This window comes from Corticium candelabrum, chromosome 9 (assembly GCF_963422355.1).
Source record: "Corticium candelabrum chromosome 9, ooCorCand1.1, whole genome shotgun sequence".
In the NCBI taxonomy this organism is placed as follows: domain Eukaryota; kingdom Metazoa; phylum Porifera; class Homoscleromorpha; order Homosclerophorida; family Plakinidae; genus Corticium; species Corticium candelabrum.
Window position 1 is genome coordinate 73,801 of NC_085093.1, and position 27,655 is coordinate 101,455.

The following is a 27,655-nucleotide window of genomic DNA, read 5'->3' on the forward strand; positions in this document are numbered from 1 at the left end:
TCTGTATGGGCTGCTCTGTTGGGCACGCCTATTTTGAACTTTGTTGAACTGTACACGTATTAGCGTTGAGAATCGTATCTAGACACTTCAGATGTGTCACTTGTTTGTGTGTTTTGCATTGTACTTGTGCTGGCACGATTTGCATTCTTTGCCTCACGTGACTTGCAAATTGCCTAAAAATATCAAATCGACTGCACCTAGCCATTTCCGGGTTGCAAGCGGTTTGAACACGTACATTCTGTTGTTCGTAATGACTCTCTGCAGAAGATTGTTTTCATCAATTTTGGTGTAGACACGATGCTATCTCTTCTCATTCCAGTCTTCTTTTTCGTGCTAGCGCACAGGGGCGTTTGCGTGCCAAACGCATCGCTAGTATGCAACACGTATATTCAAACTGCGGGAGAAGACTTCACAACCAACTGTTCGCACATGGGACTAACTTATCTTCCTTCTGGAACGAATCTATCTACGACCGTTCTGTAAGAAATGTTTGTGTTTCGAAGCGTCAGCCTTTGCACTGCGCAGAGATTGCGTATGCGCGCATCTATAGTCTACAGCACTATGGATTGTAGTGATTCCTGTGTGCTGTTAGTGTCCTTGGCGACAGGTAATTTACTATCTATTTATTTGGCTTCCGTTTGTTTCAGTGATCTAAGCCACAACTATCTAACTCATGTTCCTCCGGGTCTTGTGGATCTGAAGAACTTAGCTGAGCTGTATGTTTCAGTCACGTCGGTTTGTTTGTCGTTTGTCGTTATGTAGCCTTTTTGTTCTAGTTACCTTCATGATAATTTGATTGAAGAAGTCAACACCCTGTCAGGATTGCTGGGTGGCCTTACAACTCTGTTAGTGAAAAGCTTTTATGCATGTGTTGTGTTCCTGTATTTGCATTGCAGGTAACCTTTGTTATAGTACTCTGCATGACAATCCAGTTGATTGCAATTGTGATCTTCGATCATTTTTGGTGTCTCTTCACGAGTTGGAGACTGAAATACTACAAGATTTGTCTACTTGCTCAAAGCCTGTTGTTCTTCGAGGCAAGCAGCTGACAAACCTTTCTTTGCATGAAGTGGATTGTGGTGCCTGTAACAGTAGTCAGCTGTGTCAGAATGGAGGGACATGCACAAGTGATCAAAGTGACAGTTTCTTGTGTTCTTGTCTGCCTGCGTTCACAGGCCGCCAGTGTGAAAGTTTGATATTTGTTTTATCTACGTTTGAAGTATCTCCAACTATAACATCATCAGCCAGCACCATTACCACTTCTGTTTCTTCCTCATTAGCACCACTGCCACCACCACCACCACCACCACCACCATCATCAGGCAGCCAATTTGAAACTCTGATCTTTGTGTCATCTACATCTGGATTATCTCCAACTGTAACATCAGCAGTTATTACCATTTCTATGTTGTCATCACCATCTCCACTGCTACTACTACAACCGCCGCCGCCGCCACCACCATTATTATCATTAAGCAGTCTGCATGAAACTCTGATATTAATGCCATCTACATCTGAATTATCTCCAACGATGACATCAGCTGCCTTTACCAACGCTAGTTTGTTATCAGTATCATCATCATTACCATTACTGCTACTACCACTAGCATCATCACCATTACCATCATCAGGCAGCCAATTAGAAACTTTGATATTTGTCTCTTCTGGATCTGAGTTATCCCCAACTGTAATATCAGCATCCATTACCACGTTTATGTTGTCATCACCATCAGAATCATTAACACCACTGCTGCTGCTACCACCACCACCACCTCCGCCACCATCATTGTTACTGTCATTAATAAGCAGTCTGCATGAAACTCTGATATTTGTGTCCTCTCCGTCTGGATTATCTCCAACTGTGACATCAGCTGTCATTACTACCTCTATGTTGTCATCAGTATCATCACCTTTGTCATCACTGTTACTACCACTAGCATCACCTCTACCACTATCATCATCAGGCAGCCGACTGGAAACTGTGATATTTATGTCGTCTACATCTGGAATATCCCCAACTGTGACATCAGCAGCCATTACCATTTCTGTGTCATTATTATCATCACCATCAACACCAGTGCTGCTGCTACCGCCGCCCCCACCACCAGCACCATTATTATCATTGAGCAGTCTGCATAAGACTGTGATATTTGTGACAGCTACATCTGGATTACCTTTAACTGTGACATCAGCTGCCATAACCACCTCTATGTTGCCATCACTATCATCATCATCATTACCACCATTGGTACCATCACCACTGCTATCATCATCATTCTTCTTTGAAAGGATTAGTAGGGGCACTACTACTATTCAGTTGTCCCCAACAAAAAGTGTCGACTTTGAAGTATTACTGCTTGCTAGTTTGCAGACACCTGGTTTTGTTACAAAACCAACACTTTCATCAAGTCAAAAATCACTCTACCCTATCGCCACTGAGCCTACTCCAACTAGAGTTGATGCAGCAACAATGACAACAGGTCAACTGATGACTGAAACTCCAATGTTTGCTGAAGACATGACCACTGATACTTATGACAGTGGAAGTTCAGGTCAGGAAAGTAGCATTGAATTATTGCTTGTGTTGATTGGTGACAAATGTTATCTGTTTGCTTTAGATGATAAATATGCCGGCTGCTTTGCAAACGATACATCAAATGACATATATCTGTCTGGTTACGTGAAACCTAGGAGGTCGACAGCAGTTAGTGTGTCAACTTGCCAACAGGCTTGTGTCCTTGATGGTCATTCGTATGCTGCATACAGTAATGAATCTCGTTGCTTTTGTGGGAATAATCTACCATCCACAAAAGTTGAAGATTATTTTTGTAATGTGGTGTGTGGTGTTGATTGTGGCAGGTACAAATTCAGTAGTGTCTATACGACGGCTGATGTGTTAGCTGTTGCTTTATCTGTCACTGAGATTGTGACTCAATACGAAACAGTGACGTTTAGAATCAGTTCTCTAGTGAATGGGAAAATCAATGATACTTCCTTCCATTGGGATTTTGGAGATTTCAGGAGTGTGACAGTGACTACTACAGACATGGTGTTTCATCAATACATGATGCCAGGCAGTTACACTGTCCGATTAACTGCAATCGATGTGATTAAATTAGTGGCTGTTGATGAAGCTGCAGTCCGAGTGGTAGCTGAGCCTAAGTTGTTATTGGCTTTTGATAAGGTCATTAATTTGCAGAACTTTTCTGCAGTAGGGGACGCTTGGCTTCTTCAAGGAACTGACGTGTCAGTTAATTGGATTGTTGGAGATCATTCAGCACAAATACTGCAAATAGGTAAATTGTAACTGTTAATTGGTTGTTGTGACTGTCTATTGACTGTTAGTTCTTAGATGTTCCTGTGACATCCATGGGCTACATTGTAGATCAGACTTCAGATGCTGGAGCTGTGACTCACTTTGCATCATCTGTTAATGATCTTGGAGATGGACTCTATTCTCCATCTGATGTTTTTGTCTTACCTCATTCGATGGAGGTAAACAATGCTGGTATCCTGGAATCTGTGGAATTTGATGTCAGCAATGAATTATTGAATTTGTTGTTGTTTCAAAATGATGGCAATATACAGATAAGATTTCAAGTGTATCGACCAGTCTGTGTTGAGTCAAGTACAATGTTGTTATCTTGTGATTTTGGAGGGTTACCATCGTGCTTTCCTATTACTAATGCAAGTTGTCCTGAACGCTTGGAAACTACTTCATATCGTTATCTTTCATATGTTCCTCGGTATACACTGATTGGTGTGGTAGGCATGAATGTTACTGCAACAAGAAGTGGGACCCATCATCTGGTGAAGTTGGGATCAAATGAGGAGATTGCAGTGAAGAGCGCAGATGTATTGGGATTTCAGTTCGGAGCAGTGGGAGATATCTTGCCTTTCCAAATTAAGACTGCTGCTTTAGGTGCAGACAGTGGGACGACTATAGTGCAACTGTCATTTGAAGATAAAGGCAATCGGTGGATTGAGGTTGGCGAACAAGCACCAGATTCAAAATTTGTGTATATTGATGTAGCAGCATTGTCAGTTAGAGTGTACATCCGTTTTCCTGTCGTCTTGGTTACTTCTACAGAGTTTGAGAAACGTTTGAAGACAGGAGATCATGGAGTTAATCAAACAGTTGCTTTTGTTGCTATCAATGGGTTATATAGCGTGGAGCAGTCTGATGCAGTGGCCATTTATGATCCTGTTATGAACTTGTCTACTGCGTGTGCGGAATCGATATCTAACAATGCAGTGGCAGTGGCCTCAAATGAACTTTTTCATCTTGTTTTTACACTTGAACAAGGGACATCAGCTTCTTTTCTGTATAGATTGGGTAATGTTTCACATGGGAAATTGACATTCACAGAAAGAAGCAAGGACTATGTGTACTGTTATGACTCAAGACAAGTGTTTCTAAATAGCAGTGAGTTTCCTTTATCTGTTACGGTTCTCTTTCAGTTGGCATCGGTTGGAACGTACGAACTGCATGGGTATGCAATCAACCCAGTGAGTGTCAGTGATGAAGTCCGTCTCAAAATTATTGTACAAGATAAAATTGTATTGCCCATTGTTATAGCTTCTGGTATGAAATTCTTATCATCGGGCCACGACCACGTATTATTTGTGGCCAAAGGTAAAGAGCAATTTTTTGAAGTGACAGCTACTGCAGGCACTGCGCTGTGGTACACCTGGCATATGGATACATATGAAGTGTTGACAAGTTCAAGTCAGATAAATCACACGTTTACTGTGGCTGAAGCGGTCTTGATGGGTGTTCTCATTAAAAATGATGTGAGCTCTGAATTAATCACGGTGATGGTAGTTGTTCAAGAGCCAGTTTTTGGAATCAAAATAGTTCCAAATGGAGGTTTTGTTTGTGTCAATGAATCAGTAGCTATTTTGGTTTTGTTAAATTTTGGTTCCGATGTGTTCTATCGATGGACATTTGAGCATTCTGGAACTCAAGACATATATCTATTTAATCCAGTGGAAGATGGCAGACAAGCGGGTGATTTGTATAACTACACTTTTAGACATGAAGGCAGCTATGCATTAATAGTAGATGCATTCAACAATGTTTCTTCAGTCTCAATGCTTGCACACTTCACTGCTTTCCAGAAGGTTTCGCTGGTCATTAATATTGTCTCTGTGGTGAAATTAGGAACGTTTATTGACTTTGATGTTGTCATTGAAGGAGCACCAGCAAATTTGACAGTCATCAGTGGCAACCAATCAGAAACATTTGTGAATGCCATATCTGGAACCTTCACGACCAGTATTGCTTTGTACTCGGTGGGTAATCAGACAGTTGTGCTAGAGGCCATTAATCCAGTGTCATCAACAACTGAGGTTGTGTTTCTGCAAGTAGAAGAGACTGCTATTACCACCTCTATGCTGTCATCACTATCATCATCTTTGTCACCACTGCTACTACCACTAGCATCACCACCACCATCGTTATCAGGCAGCCGACTGGAAAGTCTGATATTTGTGTCCTCTACATCTCCAACTGTAACATCAGCATCTATTACCACCTCTATGTTGTCATCATCATTAGCATCATCAACACCACTGCTGTTACTACCGCCTCCTCCACCACCACCATTAGTATTATTATCATTAAGGAGTCTGCATGAAACTCTGATATTTGTGTCATCTACATCTGGATTATCCCCAACTGTAACATCAGCAGCCATTACCACCTCTATGTCATCACTATCATCATCATCATTACCATCACTACCACCATCGTCAGGCAGCCAACTGAAAACTCTTATATTTGTGTCGTCTACATCTGGATTATCCCCAACTGTAACATCAGCATCTACCAACTCTATGTTGTCACCACAACCAGTATCATTAACACCACTCTTGCTGCTACCTCCTCCACCACCACCATTAGTATTATTATCATTAAGCAGTCTGCATGAAACTCTGGTATTTGTGTCATCTACATCTGGATTATCTCCATCTGTGTCATCAACTGTTATTACCACCTCTATGTTGTCATCAGTATCATCATCAGTACCACCACTGTTACTATCATTACCATTGGCATCACCAACATCATCATCAGGCAGCCGACTGGAAACTGTGATATTTATGTCGTCTACATCTGGAATATCCCCAACTGTGACATTAGCAGCCATTACCATTTCTATGTCATTGCCATCGTCATCATCAACACCACTGCTGCTAGTACCGCCACCACCACCACCAGCACCATTATTATCATTAAGCAGTCTGCATAAGACTGTGATATTTGTGTCAACTACATCTGGATTACCTCCAACTGTGACATCAGCTGCTATTACCACGTCTATGTTGTCATCACTATCATCACCATCATCATTACTATCATTGGTACTACCACCATCACCACTACTATCATCATCATTATCCTTTGAAAGGATTAGTACGAGCACTACTACTATTCAGTTGTCCCCAACAAGAAGTGTCGATTTTGGAGTATCACTGCTTGCTAGTTTGCAGACACCTGGTTTTGTTACAAAACCAACACTTTCATCAAGTCAAAAATCACTCTACCCTATCGCCACTGAGCCTACTCCAACTAGAGTTGATGCAACAACAATGACAACAGGTCAACTGATGACTGAAACTCCAACGTTTGCTGAAGACATGACCACTGATACTTATGACAGTGGAAGTTCAGGTCAGGAAAGTAGCATTGAATTATTGCTTGTGTTGATTGGTGACAAATGTTATCTGTTTGCTTTAGATGATAAATATGCCGGCTGCTTTGCAAACGATACATCAAATGACATATATCTGTCTGGTTACGTGAAACCTAGGAGGTCGACAGCAGTTAGTGTGTCAACTTGCCAACAGGCTTGTGTCCTTGATGGTCATTCGTATGCTGCATACAGTAATGAATCTCGTTGCTTTTGTGGGAATAATCTACCATCCACAAAAGTTGAAGATTATTTTTGTAATGTGGTGTGTGGTGTTGATTGTGGCAGGTACAAATTCAGTAGTGTCTATACGACGGCTGATGTGTTAGCTGTTGCTTTATCTGTCACTGAGATTGTGACTCAATACGAAACAGTGACGTTTAGAATCAGTTCTCTAGTGAATGGGAAAATCAATGATACTTCCTTCCATTGGGATTTTGGAGATTTCAGGAGTGTGACAGTGACTACTACAGACATGGTGTTTCATCAATACATGATGCCAGGCAGTTACACTGTCCGATTAACTGCAATCGATGTGATTAAATTAGTGGCTGTTGATGAAGCTGCAGTCCGAGTGGTAGCTGAGCCTAAGTTGTTATTGGCTTTTGATAAGGTCATTAATTTGCAGAACTTTTCTGCAGTAGGGGACGCTTGGCTTCTTCAAGGAACTGACGTGTCAGTTAATTGGATTGTTGGAGATCATTCAGCACAAATACTGCAAATAGGTAAATTGTAACTGTTAATTGGTTGTTGTGACTGTCTATTGACTGTTAGTTCTTAGATGTTCCTGTGACATCCATGGGCTACATTGTAGATCAGACTTCAGATGCTGGAGCTGTGACTCACTTTGCATCATCTGTTAATGATCTTGGAGATGGACTCTATTCTCCATCTGATGTTTTTGTCTTACCTCATTCGATGGAGGTAAACAATGCTGGTATCCTGGAATCTGTGGAATTTGATGTCAGCAATGAATTATTGAATTTGTTGTTGTTTCAAAATGATGGCAATATACAGATAAGATTTCAAGTGTATCGACCAGTCTGTGTTGAGTCAAGTACAATGTTGTTATCTTGTGATTTTGGAGGGTTACCATCGTGCTTTCCTATTACTAATGCAAGTTGTCCTGAACGCTTGGAAACTACTTCATATCGTTATCTTTCATATGTTCCTCGGTATACACTGATTGGTGTGGTAGGCATGAATGTTACTGCAACAAGAAGTGGGACCCATCATCTGGTGAAGTTGGGATCAAATGAGGAGATTGCAGTGAAGAGCGCAGATGTATTGGGATTTCAGTTCGGAGCAGTGGGAGATATCTTGCCTTTCCAAATTAAGACTGCTGCTTTAGGTGCAGACAGTGGGACGACTATAGTGCAACTGTCATTTGAAGATAAAGGCAATCGGTGGATTGAGGTTGGCGAACAAGCACCAGATTCAAAATTTGTGTATATTGATGTAGCAGCATTGTCAGTTAGAGTGTACATCCGTTTTCCTGTCGTCTTGGTTACTTCTACAGAGTTTGAGAAACGTTTGAAGACAGGAGATCATGGAGTTAATCAAACAGTTGCTTTTGTTGCTATCAATGGGTTATATAGCGTGGAGCAGTCTGATGCAGTGGCCATTTATGATCCTGTTATGAACTTGTCTACTGCGTGTGCGGAATCGATATCTAACAATGCAGTGGCAGTGGCCTCAAATGAACTTTTTCATCTTGTTTTTACACTTGAACAAGGGACATCAGCTTCTTTTCTGTATAGATTGGGTAATGTTTCACATGGGAAATTGACATTCACAGAAAGAAGCAAGGACTATGTGAACTGTTATGACTCAAGACAAGTGTTTCTAAATAGCAGTGAGTTTCCTTTATCTGTTACGGTTCCCTTTCAGTTGGCATCGGTTGGAACGTACGAACTGCATGGGTATGCAATCAACCCTGTGAGTGTCAGTGATGAAGTCCGTCTCAAAATTATTGTACAAGATAAAATTGTAATGCCCATTGTTATAGCTTCTGGTATGAAATTCTTATCATCGGGCCACGACCACGTATTATTTGTGGCCAAAGGTAAAGAGCAATTTTTTGAAGTGACAGCTACTGCAGGCACTGCGCTGTGGTACACCTGGCATATGGATACATATGAAGTGTTGACAAGTTCAAGTCAGATAAATCACACGTTTACTGTGGCTGAAGCGGTCTTGATGGGTGTTCTCATTAAAAATGATGTGAGCTCTGAATTAATCACGGTGATGGTAGTTGTTCAAGAGCCAGTTTTTGGAATCAAAATAGTTCCAAATGGAGGTTTTGTTTGTGTCAATGAATCAGTAGCTATTTTGGTTTTGTTAAATTTTGGTTCCGATGTGTTCTATCGATGGACATTTGAGCATTCTGGAACTCAAGACATATATCTATTTAATCCAGTGGAAGATGGCAGACAAGCGGGTGATTTGTATAACTACACTTTTAGACATGAAGGCAGCTATGCATTAATAGTAGATGCATTCAACAATGTTTCTTCAGTCTCAATGCTTGCACACTTCACTGCTTTCCAGAAGGTTTCGCTGGTCATTAATATTGTCTCTGTGGTGAAATTAGGAACGTTTATTGACTTTGATGTTGTCATTGAAGGAGCACCAGCAAATTTGACAGTCATCAGTGGCAACCAATCAGAAACATTTGTGAATGCCATATCTGGAACCTTCACGACCAGTATTGCTTTGTACTCGGTGGGTAATCAGACAGTTGTGCTAGAGGCCATTAATCCAGTGTCATCAACAACTGAGGTTGTGTTCCTGCAAGTAGAAGAGACTGTTAACATCACCGGTTTTATATTTAACCAGGTGCAGTCAGTGGAGGAGAATTTAGTAGTTTCTGCTATTGTTGCTGCTGGAAGTAATCTGTTGTTTCGGTGGGATATAAATGGCACTATCATTAAATTAATTGACCCAGTTTTGACGTTTGATCACTTTGGGACAGGAGTCTACTTCGTCACTATGACAGCTTCCAATGCTTTAGATCAGCAGACTTTTGAAGTTGGAACTGTGCTTGTTGTGGCAGCAGACAGTTGTGTATTTATTCCGTGTGCAAATGGTGGGAGTTGTGAGCTAATAGGGTATGAATATCACTGCATTTGCCCATTTGGATGGGATGAAGAAAGATGTCTGACAGGTGAGACAAGATGCATGACATCAGGAAGTGACTTTGATATGTGATGTGTTTGGATACAGACTGTGAATTTGCATGTATGTTGTGTATGCATGTAACGTTGCCCAATAGTCAGCCGTGATGTAGGTTTTTTGTTTGTCATAGTTTATTTGTTATGTGTTAATTGCTCACACCGTTGGTTGCATGTCCCTTGTGGTACTTTTGCTGATGAGAATTTGTCGGAGTCACAGAATGTTGCACTTTCTGTTTGCATGGGTATGAATTTAGTTATAACAGACATATTCTGTGGCTACAGTTTCAGCAACCCCGGGTGTTTTGTCAGTCAGTTTTATTTGTCCGGCAATCACTGGTCAATACTGGGTCACAGAATGTCAGGTGGACTCCGTCCTCAATGCGCAGTCTCATTTAGATGTGCCTTTGTATTACTGGGATTTCGGAGACTCGAGTACAGGATTTCTGTATGGCACTACAACTGTTGGCCATGTTTTCTCTGTACCGGGAAATTATACTGTTCGGCTGACTTTGTGGGCAAACTCACAAATTGCACACTATGAAAGCACTGTTGTGGTTATTGGCTTTCCTAAACTGAATTTAGAAGTGCCTATGGTAATCAGCTCGGAAGACAATGTCTCAGCTTTGACAACGAGTTTGTTGTATCGAGGTTCTGACATTGAGGTTGTGTGGTCAGTGGATGGATCTAATGTCTCAAATTATTATGTTCCAGGTTAGTATAAACATCATTGCTGTGATGGCAAACAGTGTATTTATTTGCTTTGTAGGTGTCGTCCTTTCCACCGTGGGGATGGAGGATTACAATGACATAAGCTGGGTGGCAAACTCGACTGCGGTTGTGTCAGATGAAGGTAGTGTGCTTAACTCATCGGAAGTATATCTGGCAGTACAACATGGGGAGGTAAAGCATTCAGGCGTACTTGAAGCTATAGAGTTTACTGTGTCGAGCAAGGTCATTCAGGCAGCATCTGTAGGATCGGTTCAACAACAGTGGATGATGAGATTTCAGGTGTATCGTCCTCAGTGTCGCTTACCTGGGACCGTTCTGTTTTCCTGTCCTGATCAAAGGGGACTACGTTCTTGTTATCCGATGAATAAAGCTATCTGTCCATCAAGAAATATTACGGAACCAACATATCGGTATCTTTCAGACGTTCCTAGTTATGTCTTAGTTGGAGAAGCTGTTGTAAATTTGATGTCCTTGGGCAACACAAGTCATAATATGTTAATCTTGAACAATAGCGAAGCTATTTTAGTAGAACCTGGAGATGTCTTGGGTTACCAAGTAGACATGATTCCTGGATCTTTCGTCGACATGCTCAAAAGCAATCACAAGAGAAACGTGACAATGGTGCGTGTTTTGTTGGCAAGTGAAGGCTTAGTAAGGTATCCCAACGTTGGTGATGAAATCACGTTGACGGAATTTGAGTATGAATTGAAACATCTTGTATATGTTCGAGTGTTTGTGACTTCGTCAGTGCCATTGCGTCTCCCTGATGAGGTGCAGGATTTGTTGGCAACTAGACATGGTGTGCAAAGAGTTATTAGCATAACTGCAAGTAATCGATTGGGTATTGCACAAGCAACGTCTGTTGTTGCTGTATATGATCCAATACAGAACTTATCTTATGTTTGCCCTTTCCAGCTGTTGAATGGTTTGGTTGCGTTGCCAACTATTAGTAAAGCTGTAACTGTGGTGTTCAGGCTGGATGCAGGTACCACAACTACTTTGCATTACTCTTCTCAGAACGTATCAGGAAGTGCCAGTTTTGTTGACGGTGTGTCTACAAACTTGTGCTCTGGTTTGGTTTATCGTGAATTTGGACTTTTTGCTTTCATCACTTTCAATGCGTCAGAAGCTAGGACTATCAATATGACGGTGTACGCTACTAATTTGCTGGGATCATCTACTCCCCTAGGAGTAATAATAGTCATGCAGGATGCTGTATCGTCAGTTAGCCTACTAGTTGATGACATGCTGGTTACTTCTGGTTTGGTGACGACTGTCAGCACTGCGCAAAATGTGACATTGTCTGCTGCAACTGAGGGTGGTACTGCAGTTGAATATTGCTGGAGAATCATAGGAAACAGTACAGTTGTTGAAAGAAATGGAATTGTGTTTATTCATAGTTTTGAGGAACCTGGTGACTATCAGGTTGAATTGGTGGTCAAGAATTTTGTGAGCAGTGTTTTAACAACTGGGTCAATCCAGGCACAGAATGAGATCAGAGGTTTACGCATACTTCCTATTAGACTATATGTAAGCGTCAATGAGACAGTGGTGTTTGAAAGATACGTTACTTCAGGCTCACACCTCCGTTTCAATTGGTCTTTCACACATGAATTGACTGGACACAAAGATAGTTACTTTCATATTCACAAGGGAAGTCAGCACTACCGGTTTGTGAAGGAGGGATTATATCATATTCAACTGATAACTAATAATGATATTTCTGGACCGGCAATCTCTTTTCGATCTGTTGTTGTTATTCCGAAGATTGAGCATCTAGAAGTGAAGGCTCTCTCATCAGCTACAGTAAACACAGGTGTACAAGTGAATGTGTCATTTACTGGTGCTATGGTAAATGTTACCGTAATGGCTGGAAATGAGACTCGCTTCTTTAGCAACTTGAATTCGAGAAAAATTCAGGCGCTGTTCACGTTTGTGGAGATCGGTGTCTATGTAGTGAACGTTACTGCATTGAACCCGGTGACATCACCTCAGACAACATTTCAAGTCATTGTAGTTGACAGGAAACCGGATGTAGCATTGATTGTGCCAGAGAGAGTGTTGTCTGCTACTGGCAAGCAAGTAGTGGTTACAGCAAGTGTCAGTGCTGATGTGTTTGCTACATTTGAGTGGTTGGTTTTCACTGAATCTTATCCTAACGGCACTTCTGTATTTACAGTTGGAGCTACTATTCAAAGCAACAATTCTCATTCATTTTTGCTGCTGGAATCCGAAAGACCCGTGAAAATGGAATTTTCTGTTTGCAGCATTGTGAAGGATTTCAAGCGCTGCACTGGAGTAGCAGTTATCTTTGAGAATCCCGTAATGCAACAAAATGTCTCCCTCCAACTAGTTCCTGTCAATAATTCACTCTTTGTGAAACGTGGCTCTGTGCTCTTTATGGCTGTTAATCTTCTTTACGGAGTGGTAGTTGATGTCGGCCAAGGATGCCCAGCCTGTATTGCCTTAAAGTGGGACCATCCAGAATCTGTCATCTCATTCCAATTTCCAGTATGTCGATTACACAACAGAAGTGGTATGTGTACTGGCAACACTGTCACAAGTGACTCTTTCAGACTGACAGAATCCGGAAGGTTCATGTTGAATGTAACCGTTCACAACGAGATCAGTTCAGTGCCCATACAAGCAATACTGCAAGCGGAGAGGGTTGTCAAAACTCTACTGTTAAGACGTTATCCCGACAGATTAGCATATGAGGTCAATGACAATATTGATGTCACAGGAGACTTTGGATTTGCTAGTGATGTCACGTTTCAGTGGTCAGTGAGTGATGCTGACGCTCTGCAACTTATCAGTCAGGTTTTGGAAAATACCACCAGTCATGCAAAATATAGGATTAGCCGTGAGGGCAGATACACTGTTCAAGGCATTGCTTCAAACACTATCAGTCGTCAAACTGCTAAAATAACACTTCTAGTGCAGACAGTTTTGTCTCGACTTGAGATAGTCACCGATGGCAATGTTGTGAATGATAGAGAACTGGTTGTCACTACTGAAAAATTTTACAAGTTTGAAGCAGTTGCATATGGATCAGCTAATCAGTACTTCTGGACTGTACAAGATGCTCAAAGTTTTCTAAAAGAACCTAGTTTGTGTCTTGGTCTTAACCAGTCTAGTGCACTTGCTGTTGGACGCCAGTGGCTTGTGACATTTCCATCACCCGGTTTGTATGTTGTTTTTGTGTGTGCCACAAATTTCCTCATGAAACATCCAATCTCTGCCAATGTTACAATGAATGTTTTGGCGCCCATCAAAGAAGCAAAAATGATTGTCTTTCCTTCGTCGACTATTCTTCAAAACACTACTGCTATGTTTGTCATACAGCTTGCACGTGGAACATTGGTCACGTACAAGTGGACTGTAAACGATCCTCTGGGATTTATTGTGACAAGTATGGAGTCGACCAGCCCTTCATTTAACTTCCATTTTCGAATCGTTGGTGACTACACTGTGACTTCTAAAGCATCTAATGACGTGAGCAGTGGCGACCTCCTGCAAACTGTTGTTCACGTGCAGCCACTTTTGTGTCTACCACCGCTTCTGACACCAGTTACTCTACCATTAGTCCAAGAACATTTGCGGTCGAGGTCATTCCAACTTGAAGTCTCTGCGACTCCCAACTGCACATTGTACAGAATTCGCTACAAGTGGACTGTCTACCCCAAAACTGTTGGAGCCGACTGCTCAGTGAAGGCATTTGCTGAGATGTCGTTGAGAGGCATCGCCACTGTCAATCCCATCATTGCCGTTCCAGCACGTTATTTTCAATTGGGAACATACTGTTTTCGATTTGAAGCTTCTCTCGGAACTTCTTCAAGTACAGAGACTTTCGTTGTGTTAATCAAAGAGTCTCCTTTGGTGGCTACTATCATTGGTGGCGACACACGACTTATTGGTGCTTTGCAGGGGATGAGATTGGATGGGACCGGTTCGTATGATCCTGATGACATCTTGGCGACCCATGGCACACTGTCTTACTTCTGGTTTTGTTGGTCGACTGTGAGCTTGGGTGGGATTGAAGCATGTGAAGCGATTGACGATCTTGCTGCTTTTGAAATCGATAGCAACTGTTCTGTGGGAGGAGACGAGTCAATGCCTTCGGTAGGACTAAGTGCAAACACTCTACAAGCTGGTAGAACGTACTTGTTTGAGTTACAAGTCTTGAAAGGGACTAGAAATTCGTCGGCGCAGCAGCAGGTAGTGAAGACTCATAATCAAGTATAATGTTGTATCTTCAGTGTTTGGTGTGAAACTTTTATTTTGTAGGTATGTGTTACAGCTGGTGACCCCCCTGTAGCGCCCATCATCAAATGCTTGTCTTGTGCTCGTCACGGAACGGATGACTTTATTCCCAGTCGACGGACGGAACTTGTTGCAGAATGCATAGACGAAAGCGGTTGCAGTCGTCAGACCTTCCGATGGAAAGCATACAACGTGACGGACGAGTCCAACCCTATGGAAATGATCGTCGACAGTCGAGCGTCTTCTACTGGTACCAGTCGTCGCAATCTAGTCGTAAACTCCAATACACTTGACAGCAGTACGGTATTTCGCTTTGAATTGGTCGTAACCGAGCGAAATCGTGACGGTGTTGGCTTCGCTAGCCTCACTCTTCGCCCCAACACTCCACCCAGGGGTGGAACGTGCGAGGTTGTCCCTCGTCGAGGGATCACTCTGTTGACACAGTTTACGTTTTTGTGTCACGGTTGGAGAGACAACGACTCGCCTCTAGAGTATCGATTTGCTACTGGATCGAAGCGCTCGCTTCGTTATCAGAGATCGATAATCTACAAAGGATTTCGGAGTCAGTATGTTGCTGATTCGTTACCTCTTGGAGATATGGAGAGCAATTACACGATCTACGTTTTTATCACCGTGCTAGATCGATTTGGTAGCGAAACGGAGGTCGAAATGGATGGGGAGGTGGTGGTCGAGCCTCTACCAGACGCAAGCAATGCAGATGTCGTGGAAAAGACGGCTCTGGCGCTGCTGGAGAAAGTTGAAAACAATTTTGGTGATGATCCTCAGAGACTAACGGAAACATGCGGTATATAGACTAGAAATCTCATTTCTAACTGGTAAACATTTGTGGCTTTGATCATGTTGTTGTTGTGCGTGTGTGTATAGGATCCATAATGGAGACGGTCAATTTGGCAGCAGATGCGGAGATCGCACGAGGTGAGGTGATCGCAGAGCACCGATCTAAGAGAGCGGGTCTACGTCAGACATGCGTCGACAAGCTAGAAACTCAAACAGTCGAGTCGGCGGACGATGCCGTGCGTATTGGTCCAATACTGGTGAAAGCAACGGTGTGTTTAAATTTGTTCTTAGTTGATGTGATGGTAGGTAAGAATTAAATGTGTACCTAGAGTAAACCGGAAGAGTTTGTTAACAGAACGGCACAGAAGTCGGTCCTTAGCACTGTGAAGAAAATCATTGAAGCTGTCGATGGGAACGGTGATAGGAAAGAAACGGAAGAGAGTGTTGTTCAGGTGCTAGAGGTATTCTCGAATCTGATCGTAGCAGGTCTACAGGACACTAGAACAGAAGGAGAGAGTTCTTACGTGATAGTCGAGGAGACAGACTCCGTGGAGGTCGAGGAACTTTCCAAGAATATTGTCGATCAAGTCGAAAATATTGGAAAAATTGTTGCCGACAATCAGGTGCTCGGGGAGGGACCGTCCGTAGTCGAGACTTCGCAGGTGACCGTTATTGGATCAAAAACAAGTCTCAGTGATGTAGGTGGCGAGTCGAGCTCGCTTATACATGATGACATCGGGTTTACTCTTGGCGCCGGGTTTGCTGCCGAGCTAAGCAATGAGACGAATTCATCAGAGATTTTGCAGACTGTATATAGTTTCAAGAGCAATCCTTATTATTACAGCAAGACGTCCGAGAGAGTTAATTCGAAGGTGGTCGGTTTGGCGTTTAAGACGACTAGTAATGAAGAGATCGGAGTTGTCAACCTACCGGACAACAGTCAAGTCGTCGTCTCACTACCTCGATCGGTCAATACAGACTTGAATGCGACCGAGGTTACGGCTACATCGAGGAATTATACGTTTCTCCAGCTTAATCTGTCAACTTTGTTGACAGACGAGGCAATCAGCATTGAAATAGTCATCGTAGACTCCTATCATGTTAATAGTGACGACGGTGAGACGTCCACATCAGACTCAGAAGCATTAGACGTCTTTTTTCTTCAACACGAGGGACCAACAGATTCGGAGGTGACCTCATCATCTCACCTGTTTGCTTTGAATATGGAGATGTTCACTAAGTCGACTAACGTCAGTCATCAGAACTACACTATATTTTTACTAGCCAGGTGAGTACAGTACTGACATCAGTTGGACCAATAATTAAAGTCAGAGCTGCAGTTGATGTGTTCCGTTGTGTTGTGTCCATTACCACAGCTCGATCAACGTGAGCACTAACCAGTTTGTTGCGATGAAAAGTTTGCATTCCGGTATTGGCTTTAATGTCTCTGTTCGTGTCTACTTTTCGGGTTGTTTCTTTTGGGATGAGAAAAATCAATCGTACTCATCCTACGGCTGTCGACCAATCGATATCACGACGTATGCTACTGCAATCTGTCGATGCAATCATCTGACGTCGTTTGCGGGTGGTCTGTTTCCCGCTCCCAATCCAATAGACTTCTCTTTGTTGGTTGTAAGGATAAACTGCATCATGTTAATACTGTGTGCTTAATTGTGTTTACGTTCTGTATGTGGTTTGTAGTCACTCGATATTGCTTCCAATCCGATCGCCATGGTGACGCTAATCGTCGTGTATGCCGTATTTGTCGTTGCTCTGGTGTACGCCCGTAGAGCTGACCTGCGAGACGACCGCTACGTGAGAGAGGTGCCATTTTGTGGTCCCGACGGTCACTTTAAATACGAGATTTCTATTCAGACCGGATTCTGGTTTGGCTCAGGTATGACTTGATGTCTACATGCATGCAGACGCTGAATTGGTTTAGTGTTTTGCGCAAGTGCTGAATGCTGTTTGTGTAAGGAACGTCCGCTAACGTGGGCATCGTCCTTGCTGCTGGTAACTCGCTGTCTGGCAAGAGACATTTGTGCAGACGTGGTGCGTTTCGCCGCAATTCTGTCGACGTGTTTCAAGTCGCCTTTGACCAACAGTCAGTTGTCGTCGTTTCTTAGTTCTCGGCTATATATTGTTGATTCTGTGACCTTTGCATGGCATTCAGACTTGGTTCAATCGAGAGGATTCGTATTTGGCACGACAACTCTGGGAATTCTCCTTCGTGGAATTTGATCCGCATCCAAGTAAAAGACATGCAATCAGGAGAGGTTTTTCATTTTGTAGTTAATGAGTAAGTTTACTAGGGATAGAGTTGATGAGTGTCATGCATTTGGTTAAAATTAAATTAATGTTGATTTGCCAGTTGGTTGTCTGTTGATTCGGACACTGGGAGGTTGGATGTGGAGGTACTAGTGGCGGAGGAAAAAGATCTAAAACGTTTTACAAACGTTTTCTTTGAACAAACAACTCGTGGCTTTTCGGAAAAGCATCTTTGGTTGTCTGTTGCAGAAAGACCGGCTCGTAACAGGTGCAGTTAGTTGCAATGCAGGGCAACTGCATGATATATGCGCGCGCACGCAAGCACACACACACACACGCGCACACACACACACACACACACACACACACACACACACACACACACACACACACCGTAATATTGCGATGGGTCTTACTAGATTTACTCGCGTTCAGCGAGTCACCTGTTGCCTCAGCCTCTTTATCAGCTTCGCAACGGCAAGCGCAATGTGGTACGGAGTAGCCCCCGAGGAACACACTGGTTTCGACTTGGGATTTACGACGCTGTCTTACCAGCAAATTGGAATCAGTCTGATGGCGACGGCCATGACATTTCCTCTAAATTTAATCTGGATCACCATGTTTCGCAAAGCTCGCTTGAAAACCCCGTCAAAAGTAACTCCAGAAGCGCCTTCAAATGAGAAAAACATAAGGGTAAGGAAAAAGCGTTTAGTCAATTGATATTAACAAAAGTATGGTTAGAATGCAGGGTTTTGCGCATCAGGTTCGTAGCGATCAAGTCTCTACTGAAACGAGCGGTCAGGCGAGTGATGATCCCATTCTGTTGTCTTACAAACAGGACACGTCTGGTATGGTACTGTGTGTGTGTGTGTGTGTGTGTGTGTGTGTGTGTGTGTGTGTGTACGTGTGTGTGTGTGTGTGTACGTGTGTGTGTGTGTGTACGTGTGTGTGTGTACGTGTGGTGTGTGTGTGTGTGTGTGTGTGTGTGCGTGCGTGCGTGCGTGTGTTTGTACGTGTGTGCGTGCCTATGTACGTGTGTGCGTGCCTATGTACGTGTGTGCGTGTGCGTGTGTTTGTACGTGTGTGTGTGTGTGTGTGTGTGTGTGTGTGTGTGTGTGTGTGTGTGTGTGTGTGTGTGTGTTTGCTGCGATTTATCATTACATTGATTGTGTTTTTGTTGTGTCTAGACACTTCCATAACTGACAACGACACGCTATTTCGTCGAACGTCGTCGGTTGTTACTCCTCCGTCTCTCAAAGGGCTCGTCATCGGGGAGAGAATGACGATGTCGTTGAACTTTTTAAAAGAAGTAGATGCCGAGTCCGAACCGGCAGACAAAGGTGATGCTTGGCCAAGCATTTCAAGTAAATACATGCATATATATAGCTATGTGAGAGGGTTTACTCTCGTGTAGATGCGTCGTCTCCGCTGGAAAAGACGGCGATTCGTCGTCGTTTCCGATTGCCTCATTGGGTCGTTTATGTTGCGTATTTGGGCTGCTTTGCTACTTGCGCAACGGGATCGGCCGTCATCATGATATACGGGCAACAATTCGAACGGACGAAGGCACTGCAGTGGGTAGCAACCATGTTTCTATCCTTCTTTGAATCGATCATATTGTTTGAACCCTTCAAGGTTAATTGTAACCAACGATCACGTTTCTATTGTATACATTCAGGACAATGCCCTTAATCTTGTGTCTTTGATTGCGCATGCATTACAGGTTCTTGTTATCGCTACGTTTCTGGCCTTGATTATCAAACCAAAAAGTGCGACAGAAGACGACGTATCGTAAGTAACGAAATCAGTGACGAATAGTGTCTCTATTAGTCTGATTCTGTTCAATATCTGCCGTTTCAGCGTTGAAGTAAAGCAGACCGAAACGATCGAGGAGGTAACGCTACTATAGACGTGTATGCTTGCTTGTGTCAAATTTCTCTATATGCATGCGGTTGTTGTATTTTTAGATTGGCGACGTCAAAATGTTTACTGATGATGATCGAAATGCAGCTCGAATTCAACGTCAGAAGCAGAAACACATGACGGATGCGATCTGGGAGATCATTATCTATTTTGTCTTTCTCGGTCTGGTGACTACTGTTGCGTACTCCGATCGTGACGAGCGCGCTTATCGTATGACCGACATGTCGGAGAGACTGTTTGACGTGGAGGATTCGTTCAGTGACATTAACACGTACGTCCTATAGTTGTGAATTGACCGCTTTCCGATTCCGGGTATAGCCTGCATATGGTAGTGCCAGGCGTGTATATTAATTTGGTTGTAAGCACGCCCCTGCTTGCGTACTCGGCAACCGTTCCAAGTCCGTGCGCACGCTCTGAGGTTTTTAGAGGCGACCACTCGTATATTTTAAGTGGCTGTCGAACTATTTTGCTGGTAACATACTTTTGACTTGCCGTTTGACGAGGGTTGCCGTCCGAATGGGACCTCCGAAAGCTACCTGTGAATTAAGCTTCGAATCCTTGCTACACTTTCACTAAAATGATTTCTATTTAAACCTCAGGAATGTCGGTCGAAGCGAATTTGGCGTTACAGAGTCGCAGACAAATCGTGCTCTATAGTACTTACGATTACTATCTAATACTAGTATACATTCAAAATGGGGGTTCTTATTATAGCCCTCGATTCGATAAGTGAAAACCGGTCAATTATTTAAGTGCGTATTATGGCGACCGTTGTTTGATATTAATAGCGCCGATGATTTCTTCCAATGGGCCAATTCGACGCTCGTAGACGGTCTGTATTGGAATCGATGGTATAACGGTGATCCAGTTGTTCACACGGGATTCGTTAAGAATGGCATTGGGAAGCTACTCGGAGGGGCAAGATTGAGACAAATTCGAGTAAAGAATGGTCAGCAAGCTCCTACAAATGTTTATTCCTTCATATTTTGAGTTGACTTTTTCAACAGATTCTTGTGACGTGGCCGACGCCTTTGAGGACGAAATTGGGCATTGCTACTCACAGAGAAAAGCCGGAAACGAGCATAGTAGTTACGGTGTGGGATGGACCGATAGTGGAAACGAAAGCGAGCGGTCGTGGCGATGGAGCAGTAGCTCGGATCTAGACGGGTATGGCAAACCTCAAATATGCGTCAAGTTGTGTTATTGCTAACACGGATTTCTCACCTCTAGTGTTCCTTACTGGGGTAAAGTAGACATCTACTCTGGCAGTGGTTACGTACAAGACCTCGGACAGACTGAAACTCAAGCCAGAAGAGTTTTGGCATCATTGATTGCTAACCGATGGATCGACCGCCAGTAAGTACAAGAGATTGAAATCGATGTGGTTGTGTTTTGATTGCTGGTGATCGGTCAGGACGAGAGCCGTGTTTGTTGAATGCACGTTGTATAACGCCAACGTAAACTTGTTCCAGTCCATTACATTCTTGGTCGAGTTTACTGCCGCAGGTGCGTGCGCATGGGTACCACTAGGGTACAGTGTACACTTAATTTGCCGTGTTACTCGTATTCGTGATACGGGGATGTCATCTCTAAGGTGGTGCAGTTTCGTCTCATCAGGTTTTTTCCGTCAGACTCATTCGATACGTAACCGTACTCGATTCCGTCAAGATGGCGTGCGAGGCAAGCTGTCGTTTAGAGAGAATGTCGAATGTTTGACGCATCGACTTGTTGTATTTCAGATTGTGTTTGGCTTTTTTATTCTCTTCTATACGTATCAGTTTTTCAAGGAGGCGCGGCGCGCTAGGATGCGAGCGTTTGTCAAAATGTTTTGGACTTGGATCGATGTCTGCTTTCTGCTGCTGTCCTACGTGGCAGTCGGTTATGCCATTTATCGCGTCGTTGCTATCGACAGGCTCTTGAGGCGATTCGGCAGAACACCTCGCATGTTTACAAATTTCTACCCGACCGTACTCGTCAACGTTGCAATGCAGTACGTTCTTGCTTTTTTGGTATTTCTGGCTACCGTAAAGGTATGTACTGTACCGATGCTTGCGTCGTGCATACGTCGATCGATGACGTATGCCGTTTCTTACAGGCGCTTAAACTTTTCCGCTTCAATCGGACGACGGCTATGCTAGGGCTAGTACTAAAGGCAGCCGCTTGGGAACTTGTTTCGATCAATGTATTCTTGATCGTTTTGTTATGGACGTTTGCTCAATTTGGATATTTGGTAAGCAAGCAGCAGTCTAGAATAGAGGCATGCATGTATATCTAAACACAGACGCTGTTCTGTGCTGAAACTGCATGCACGCGCGGTCGTTTTGTTGCAGGTTTTGCAAGAGAACGCCGAGTTTCGTTCTCCGGGAGCTGCAATGATCACCTTGATAAGCGCCATGCTTGGAGAATTCGACTACTACGGATGGGTCGACGTGAATCGTATTCTTGCGCCGGTCATGTTTTTCTGTTTCAACCTCGCCGTTTTCTTCATCTTGTTGGGCGTCTTTGTCGCCATTCTAAATCTATCTGCTCGTTCGGTGCGGTTGTCGATTCAACAGCAGAGTAACGATTTCGAACTGATGGAGTATATGCTAAGACGCTTACGTTTGTGGCTTGGCTTCGAAACAAAGGTTTGATAGTTAGTTGTTCCGTGTCTCTAGATGTACTAATGATCCAGTCATTGTATAATTTCTAGGCAACGGCTAGGGACAAAGAAGACGTACCCGATGGTAATGAGATTTCTCGTAGTCGCACGGTTGTCCAAGTCGTGGATTTTGAGCCAAAACGAGAGTATGACCGACAGGTTAGACAACCAGATACCGAAGATGGGATACAAAGTGGCGACATGATCACGAGTGATGATAATGATGATGCGTATGTGCTTAGCGTACGTATAGACACTTTATCATCAAAGATGGACGCAGTCCTTCTCCTTGTGGATGAACTTCCATCAAAACTGACCGTCGACGAGGTCTCGGCCATCGGTCACTGAATGCAAGGTCAAACTACTGTACGTAGTATACTTCTATATTGTTTACGTTATATCCAGGATTTATAACGACATAAATAAAGCTGCTTGCAAACGCGCTCTGTATTTGTTATATAATAATAGTACATTGTACAGGTCAGGGTTGTCACCAGCATACAAAAGGCACGGCGCTCCACCGTGCCTTGGAGGCCCGCCGTGCTTTACTGAATAGGCAGTGGCTACTCTAGAGTCCGTTCACACATTTTGCGCGGTGTGGTGTGGGAAACTTTGTAGATCTCGGGATTCCGAGCACGTACAAGCATGTACCGAAAGCAGGTGGAAACAACTGGTAAATAGAGATGGGGGGTAGCTATGATTATTTAACCCAAAACTGACAAGTTCCGCATTGTGATGTGTAAAGCGCCGTCCTAGACCCGTCTCGTTTTGACATAAGCAGATAAGCTAAATGTTTAATTGCATTCTTGTAGAGTCATCATACACTGATTTAATTAGCTGTCTCCTAACAGTTGTTCTTTGAGTCTACTGTTCTCTATTGTAGCTATGAAGACAACGAACTTTGTATTTAAAAATTTGCGAAGTTGTTTGAGGCAAGCAACTAATTCTTTGCATGCTATTTTAGTTCTTTGCCTAGAGGGCCTGGGATGTTTGGTGTGATGGTGAGACCCATTAGGGGGACGACTGCCCTATGGTATGAACTTGATTGTAATACAAGTACTCAAAAAGCAACAGTGGTTGTTATGCACCGCCCACAATTGCGTCGGTAGCAACTGCAGTTTCCCCTCTAGCATTACTAAACGTTTTTGATTTGGGGTGTAGCTACTCCAGAATATTAGACGGCTTTTGAGAACTAACAATAAACAGGTTAACAATAGAAATAAATGAGAAAGACTTGTCAGAACTGCGACAAGATTCTCCATAGAGTCCGAAGAAATTATAACAATGACTAGCACAACAAGCTTGATTCTTGTTGCTATTTTGTTGGGAACATCTCGGCGAATCTAAGGCGTGTAATTGTAGCGGAGTAGGTAGATAGAGTACAAATTAATGCGGTCTGTAGATACGTTGCCCCTCCCAATCACGTGTTCCCGACTGATTATGCGAATCAAATATCTACTGCTCGAGCTCTGAAAATTCTCACAGGCTTTAACGGCCTTTTTAGTTTGACGCGTATTCCAAGTTGTGATATACTGCGATGTGTGAGTCATACTAGTCCTTGACCTAAAGCCCCTCCTCTTTTTAGCACAATGATTGTGGTAAGTCCTTGTGAGAATGTGCACACACTAGATTAGTTTGGCGAAAATGAGTGCTCCATTACTGAAAGACGACGTAGCTGCCAGTCTACTTCCCCGTGACGCTCCATCAGAGTTAATTCCTGTTCGTGTCAGTGGCGATGGCAACTGCCTCTTTCATGCCGTGAAAGTGGCATTGGCTGCAACCGGGAAATGTTTGGAAGTGCCAACGGTTAGTGATCTTCGAAGAAACTTCGCTGACGAACTGGAAAAGAACGGAGCAATTTACGCAGCCCTTATTGTACGCCCTTAGTGTCAGTGTCAGCGATGGTGACACGTTGCATCCAGGATCGTCAGTACAGTCATGTCTATCGAATGCTGCTTTGACAGCTTACCATTCTTGGGTCTACAATGACGAACTGGTATTGAAAGACAACATGATAAACGCTCTCAAACTAGCACTAGAGCGCGAAGCCGAAGAAACCGAGTGGTCTGGGCACTGATCATCACTTCCGCAAATCTATGCGGTCGCAACCTGTACCGGTACAACCATCAAGCTAGTGTACCCAGACGCCAATAAAAAGCTTCGACAATTCTTGCACACTGTCGTTCCCCCATTGACTGATTCCCTGACTGGTATTGCGAATGTTCAAGCAGCTCTACATATAGCTATCATATGGTCGAGCACAGTCAAGTCAGAGAGAGCAAGTTTCCTAAATATAAACCACTTTGTTCCTCTCGTGCTTGAGCATTTGGTGACAAAAGGTTGCGAAGGAAAGCATGTTAGTAAGCAAAGCAGCATCAAAGCTTTTGTATCAAAAGGAATGCTTACTGCAAAAAACATGCCCCATGAATCACCCCAAGCAAAACAAATGGCAGTCGCCAAACCTTCCATCAAGCGAGTGCTGCAATTGGAGGAGAGCAACCAAGAGAAGCCAACGGCAAAATTGAAAAAATTCGGCCTACTCATCATCGAACGTCTGGATTTGACGAAAACTGGCGACGGGACTTTCCATGGGTACGAACAACTTACTCTCCAGCCTCCACTGTGCCTCTTGGCATGCTCTGCAGTCTTTGCATAAAGCATGGAAGGCGACCTCAAAAGGTATTTTGATACAGCTTAACAAATGTACTTTCACACTGTCATAATCATATATCTCCAAGTAACCTTAGTTGTCTTGGGTTTGCAAATAGGTTTTGCATGGAAGAGCGGTCTGGGTGGACATACCATGTGTTACCCTACGTAAGGATTCTCTTCAAGCTCATGAAACAGGAGTTTGCCATAAGGAAGCCGTTACAGATGAAACTCGACTGTGCACTGGACAAAACACCAAAGACGAGCTCACAAGCATCACCAGGAGAAGCATGATTGGTCGTTTCAAGTGTCTCTACTGGCTTTGTAAGGAGGAAATAGCACACACTACGAAATTTACATCTCTGCTTGATCTTGGCAAATCCTTGGGTGCTGCATACCTTTCAGCCATAGAAATTGGTGATAACGCCAAGTACACATCTCGACGGTTTATACAGGAGGCACTTCAAGACATGGCACTGACCATCAAAAGGCCAATTTACGCACAAGTCACCGCATCACCGTATTTTGCGCTCATAGTTGATGAATCCACTGATGTTTCAGTAACAAAGGAGCTAATCGTGTACGCAAAATACTTGAATTCTCGATGTCTTCCAGCTACCTCTTTCTTGGGAATAATCAGTCTCAACAACGGGCAAGCAAATACCATCTACACTGCTCTAAGAAGGAACTTTGAGGAAGGTGAAAACTTCAACTTCCAGGTAAATGGGTGCACGCGGGTGCATGCAGTGTGTGTGTGTGTGTGTGTGTGTGTGTGTGTGTGTGTGTGTGTGTGTGTGTGTGTGTGCATGCGTGCGTGCGTGCGTCTGTGTGAATGTAATTTCGAATCTTTCGCTGTCTACAGGGCAAGTTGGTTGCGTTGGGCTCAGATGGTGCAAATGTGATGATAGGTTGACACAATGGAGTTGCGTCAAAACTTCGACTGTGCGCTCCACATTTGGTAAGCAATATATATAAGGTTCCAGTGCCAAAGTATCTATTCAAAGGCAGTTAGAAGTTTAGTCAAACATTTACGAAGCTATATAGGATTTCAACAATACAACTTAGTGACTTCATTGATAAGGACTTTCATCTCTTGCAGGTCTCTCATCATTGTGTTGCGCACCGACTGGCACTCGCAGTAGGTCAGGCTGCCAACAGCATACCTTTCCTGAACGAGTTTAAATCAGTTGTAGCGCAACTGTTTCGGTTTTACGATCAGTCTGCAGTGCGAATGGCTGGATTGAAAGAAATAGAGGTAAGTAAGTGCATAGTCTGTTGATTCAAATGTGGTTTGTAGCTGATACCAGCATGAACGCATGCCTTGAGGTGGATGAAATACTAACAGCCTTTGTGTTTGTGAGCAGAATATTTTGGGAGACGACAACATCAAGTTGACCGAAGCAAAAGATGTACGATGGTTAAGCTATGACGCTGCTGTGAGAGCACTGAGACGTACCTATTCGTCAGTAATACGGAGCCTGGAGACCGAAGCGCATGACAGGAAAGATGCTCAGGCACTTGGATTGCTGACCTTTTGTCGAAAGTTTGAGTTTGTAGCTTCCCTTCTCCTTCTATCTGACATCCCCCCTCTTGCTAACCTTTCTAGGGCTTTTCAACGCAAGTCTCTTCCTTTCAGCGACACTAGAATTCTCGTAGACGGCACTAAGGCAGCAATCACTGCCCTCATGCAAAGAAAAGGAACGTATCTATCCCAGTTAGATATCAAGATCAAACAACTTGAAGACGTTGGCGTGCAACAGCCTTCTGAGCGTCAGAAAATAAACTTTGCCACCAAAATTGAAGATCCATATCTTCAGAGTGTGGTGAACAACCTCGACGACAGATTTCCAAATACTACCTTGATTGCTGCATTTGAAATTTTCTCTGGCACGTCTCTTCTACAAGAATGCAAAAGTCCTGGATATGGTGAAGAAGAGGTAGAGCTTTTGGCGAGGCAATTCAATCCAGCAGTTGTGAATGCAGATGATTTGCTGTCAGAGTGGAGAATCTGGAAGGCTTCTGTGCAGACTGATGGCACGGACCTCGATGAAAAAAATGCTCGGCAAGTAGCTCAGATGTTCGCAAAAAGCGAGGCTCTAAAGGTCCTTTACCCCGATCTGTATTCCTTGGCTTGCGTTGCCTTGGTACTGCCTATGTCAACGGTTGATTGCGAAAGAGGGTTTTCTGCCGTCGGAAGGATAAAAACAAAACTCAGAAACCGCCTCTCAGAATACTCACCGAATCACCTGATGTTCATATCAGTAGAAGGGACATCATTTAAAGAATTTGGGTTTGCTGATTGGGCAAGATCAAAGAATAGGCGTCTTAATTAACGTAGCTGTTTAGTCTAAACGTGTCGTGCTGTATCCAACGATGTTGTTGTTCCTCATGTCTGTGGACGTGTCTCCGCCATTGACCAGCTGCCACTATCACCTCTTTCCAGTGAAGCATTTCTAACTAGCTCTAAGGCAGGTCGTAATTTTCTTATTCTTATCACCTCCAAATCAGGACAA

The 27,655-nt window shown here is 43.4% G+C and overlaps 5 protein-coding genes across 5 annotated transcripts; 4 read left to right on the forward strand and 1 right to left on the reverse strand.

Moving 5' to 3' along the window:
• The first annotated feature begins 224 nt into the window (after positions 1-224).
• Positions 225-1,131, forward strand: LOC134184002 (leucine-rich repeat and death domain-containing protein 1-like). Its single transcript, XM_062651600.1, has 5 exons — positions 225-479; positions 648-716; positions 777-845; positions 913-1,037; positions 1,109-1,131. Exons 1-5 carry the CDS (start codon positions 298-300, stop codon positions 1,129-1,131), a joined length of 468 nt encoding a protein of 155 aa, XP_062507584.1. The 5' UTR covers positions 225-297.
• Positions 1,132-1,909, reverse strand: LOC134184003 (RNA-binding protein cabeza-like). The gene has a single exon (XM_062651602.1). The coding sequence runs from the start codon at positions 1,876-1,878 to the stop codon at positions 1,132-1,134; it is 747 nt and encodes a 248-aa protein (XP_062507586.1). The 5' UTR covers positions 1,879-1,909.
• An 81-nt stretch (positions 1,910-1,990) lies between these two features.
• LOC134184004 (uncharacterized) lies at positions 1,991-12,845 on the forward strand. Its single transcript, XM_062651603.1, has 8 exons — positions 1,991-2,552; positions 2,619-3,296; positions 3,353-6,676; positions 6,743-7,420; positions 7,477-9,861; positions 10,154-10,582; positions 10,638-12,736; positions 12,780-12,845. Exons 1-8 carry the CDS (start codon positions 1,991-1,993, stop codon positions 12,843-12,845), a joined length of 10,221 nt encoding a protein of 3,406 aa, XP_062507587.1.
• On the forward strand, positions 12,744-22,970 carry LOC134184166 (polycystin-1-like). The gene is made up of 25 exons (XM_062651783.1): positions 12,744-14,818; positions 14,888-15,668; positions 15,749-15,930; positions 15,991-16,949; positions 17,038-17,293; positions 17,363-17,558; positions 17,639-17,765; positions 17,835-17,960; positions 18,033-18,197; positions 18,349-18,622; positions 18,693-18,777; positions 19,117-19,269; positions 19,344-19,564; positions 19,653-19,720; positions 19,790-19,823; positions 19,897-20,123; positions 20,641-20,801; positions 20,860-21,019; positions 21,083-21,208; positions 21,267-21,358; positions 21,447-21,532; positions 21,592-21,882; positions 21,948-22,082; positions 22,183-22,479; positions 22,545-22,970. The coding sequence occupies exons 1-25, from the start codon at positions 12,848-12,850 to the stop codon at positions 22,839-22,841; spliced, it is 7,470 nt and encodes a 2,489-aa protein (XP_062507767.1). The 5' UTR covers positions 12,744-12,847; the 3' UTR covers positions 22,842-22,970.
• A 1,167-nt stretch (positions 22,971-24,137) lies between these two features.
• LOC134184005 (zinc finger protein 862-like) lies at positions 24,138-27,475 on the forward strand. Its single transcript, XM_062651604.1, has 4 exons — positions 24,138-24,299; positions 25,262-25,861; positions 26,242-26,397; positions 26,507-27,475. The coding sequence occupies exons 1-4, from the start codon at positions 24,138-24,140 to the stop codon at positions 27,473-27,475; spliced, it is 1,887 nt and encodes a 628-aa protein (XP_062507588.1).
• The last annotated feature ends 180 nt before the right edge of the window (positions 27,476-27,655 follow it).

Bases quoted from the DNA above. Each gene is read 5' to 3' on its own strand.
- LOC134184003 (XM_062651602.1), bottom strand. From the start codon at position 1,878: ATGACAGCTGATGTCACAGTTGGAGATAATCCAGACGGAGAGGACACA.
- LOC134184166 (XM_062651783.1), top strand. From the start codon at position 12,848: ATGGAATTTTCTGTTTGCAGCATTGTGAAGGATTTCAAGCGCTGCACT. The intron at 19,270-19,343 runs GTGATGCTTGGC...ACTCTCGTGTAG, and splicing joins GTCCGAACCGGCAGACAAAG to ATGCGTCGTCTCCGCTGGAA. The intron at 21,359-21,446 runs GTGCGTGCGCAT...GTCATCTCTAAG, and splicing joins GGTCGAGTTTACTGCCGCAG to GTGGTGCAGTTTCGTCTCAT.
- LOC134184005 (XM_062651604.1), top strand. From the start codon at position 24,138: ATGAGTGCTCCATTACTGAAAGACGACGTAGCTGCCAGTCTACTTCCC. The intron at 24,300-25,261 runs GTTAGTGATCTT...GTTTGCAAATAG, and splicing joins AATGTTTGGAAGTGCCAACG to GTTTTGCATGGAAGAGCGGT. The intron at 25,862-26,241 runs GTAAATGGGTGC...CATCTCTTGCAG, and splicing joins GTGAAAACTTCAACTTCCAG to GTCTCTCATCATTGTGTTGC.
- LOC134184004 (XM_062651603.1), top strand. From the start codon at position 1,991: ATGTCGTCTACATCTGGAATATCCCCAACTGTGACATCAGCAGCCATT. The intron at 2,553-2,618 runs GTCAGGAAAGTA...TGTTTGCTTTAG, and splicing joins TTATGACAGTGGAAGTTCAG to ATGATAAATATGCCGGCTGC. The intron at 9,862-10,153 runs GTGAGACAAGAT...CTGTGGCTACAG, and splicing joins TGAAGAAAGATGTCTGACAG to TTTCAGCAACCCCGGGTGTT.
- LOC134184002 (XM_062651600.1), top strand. From the start codon at position 298: ATGCTATCTCTTCTCATTCCAGTCTTCTTTTTCGTGCTAGCGCACAGG. The intron at 846-912 runs GTTAGTGAAAAG...CCTTTGTTATAG, and splicing joins CTGGGTGGCCTTACAACTCT to TACTCTGCATGACAATCCAG. The intron at 1,038-1,108 runs GCAAGCAGCTGA...CAGCTGTGTCAG, and splicing joins AAAGCCTGTTGTTCTTCGAG to AATGGAGGGACATGCACAAG.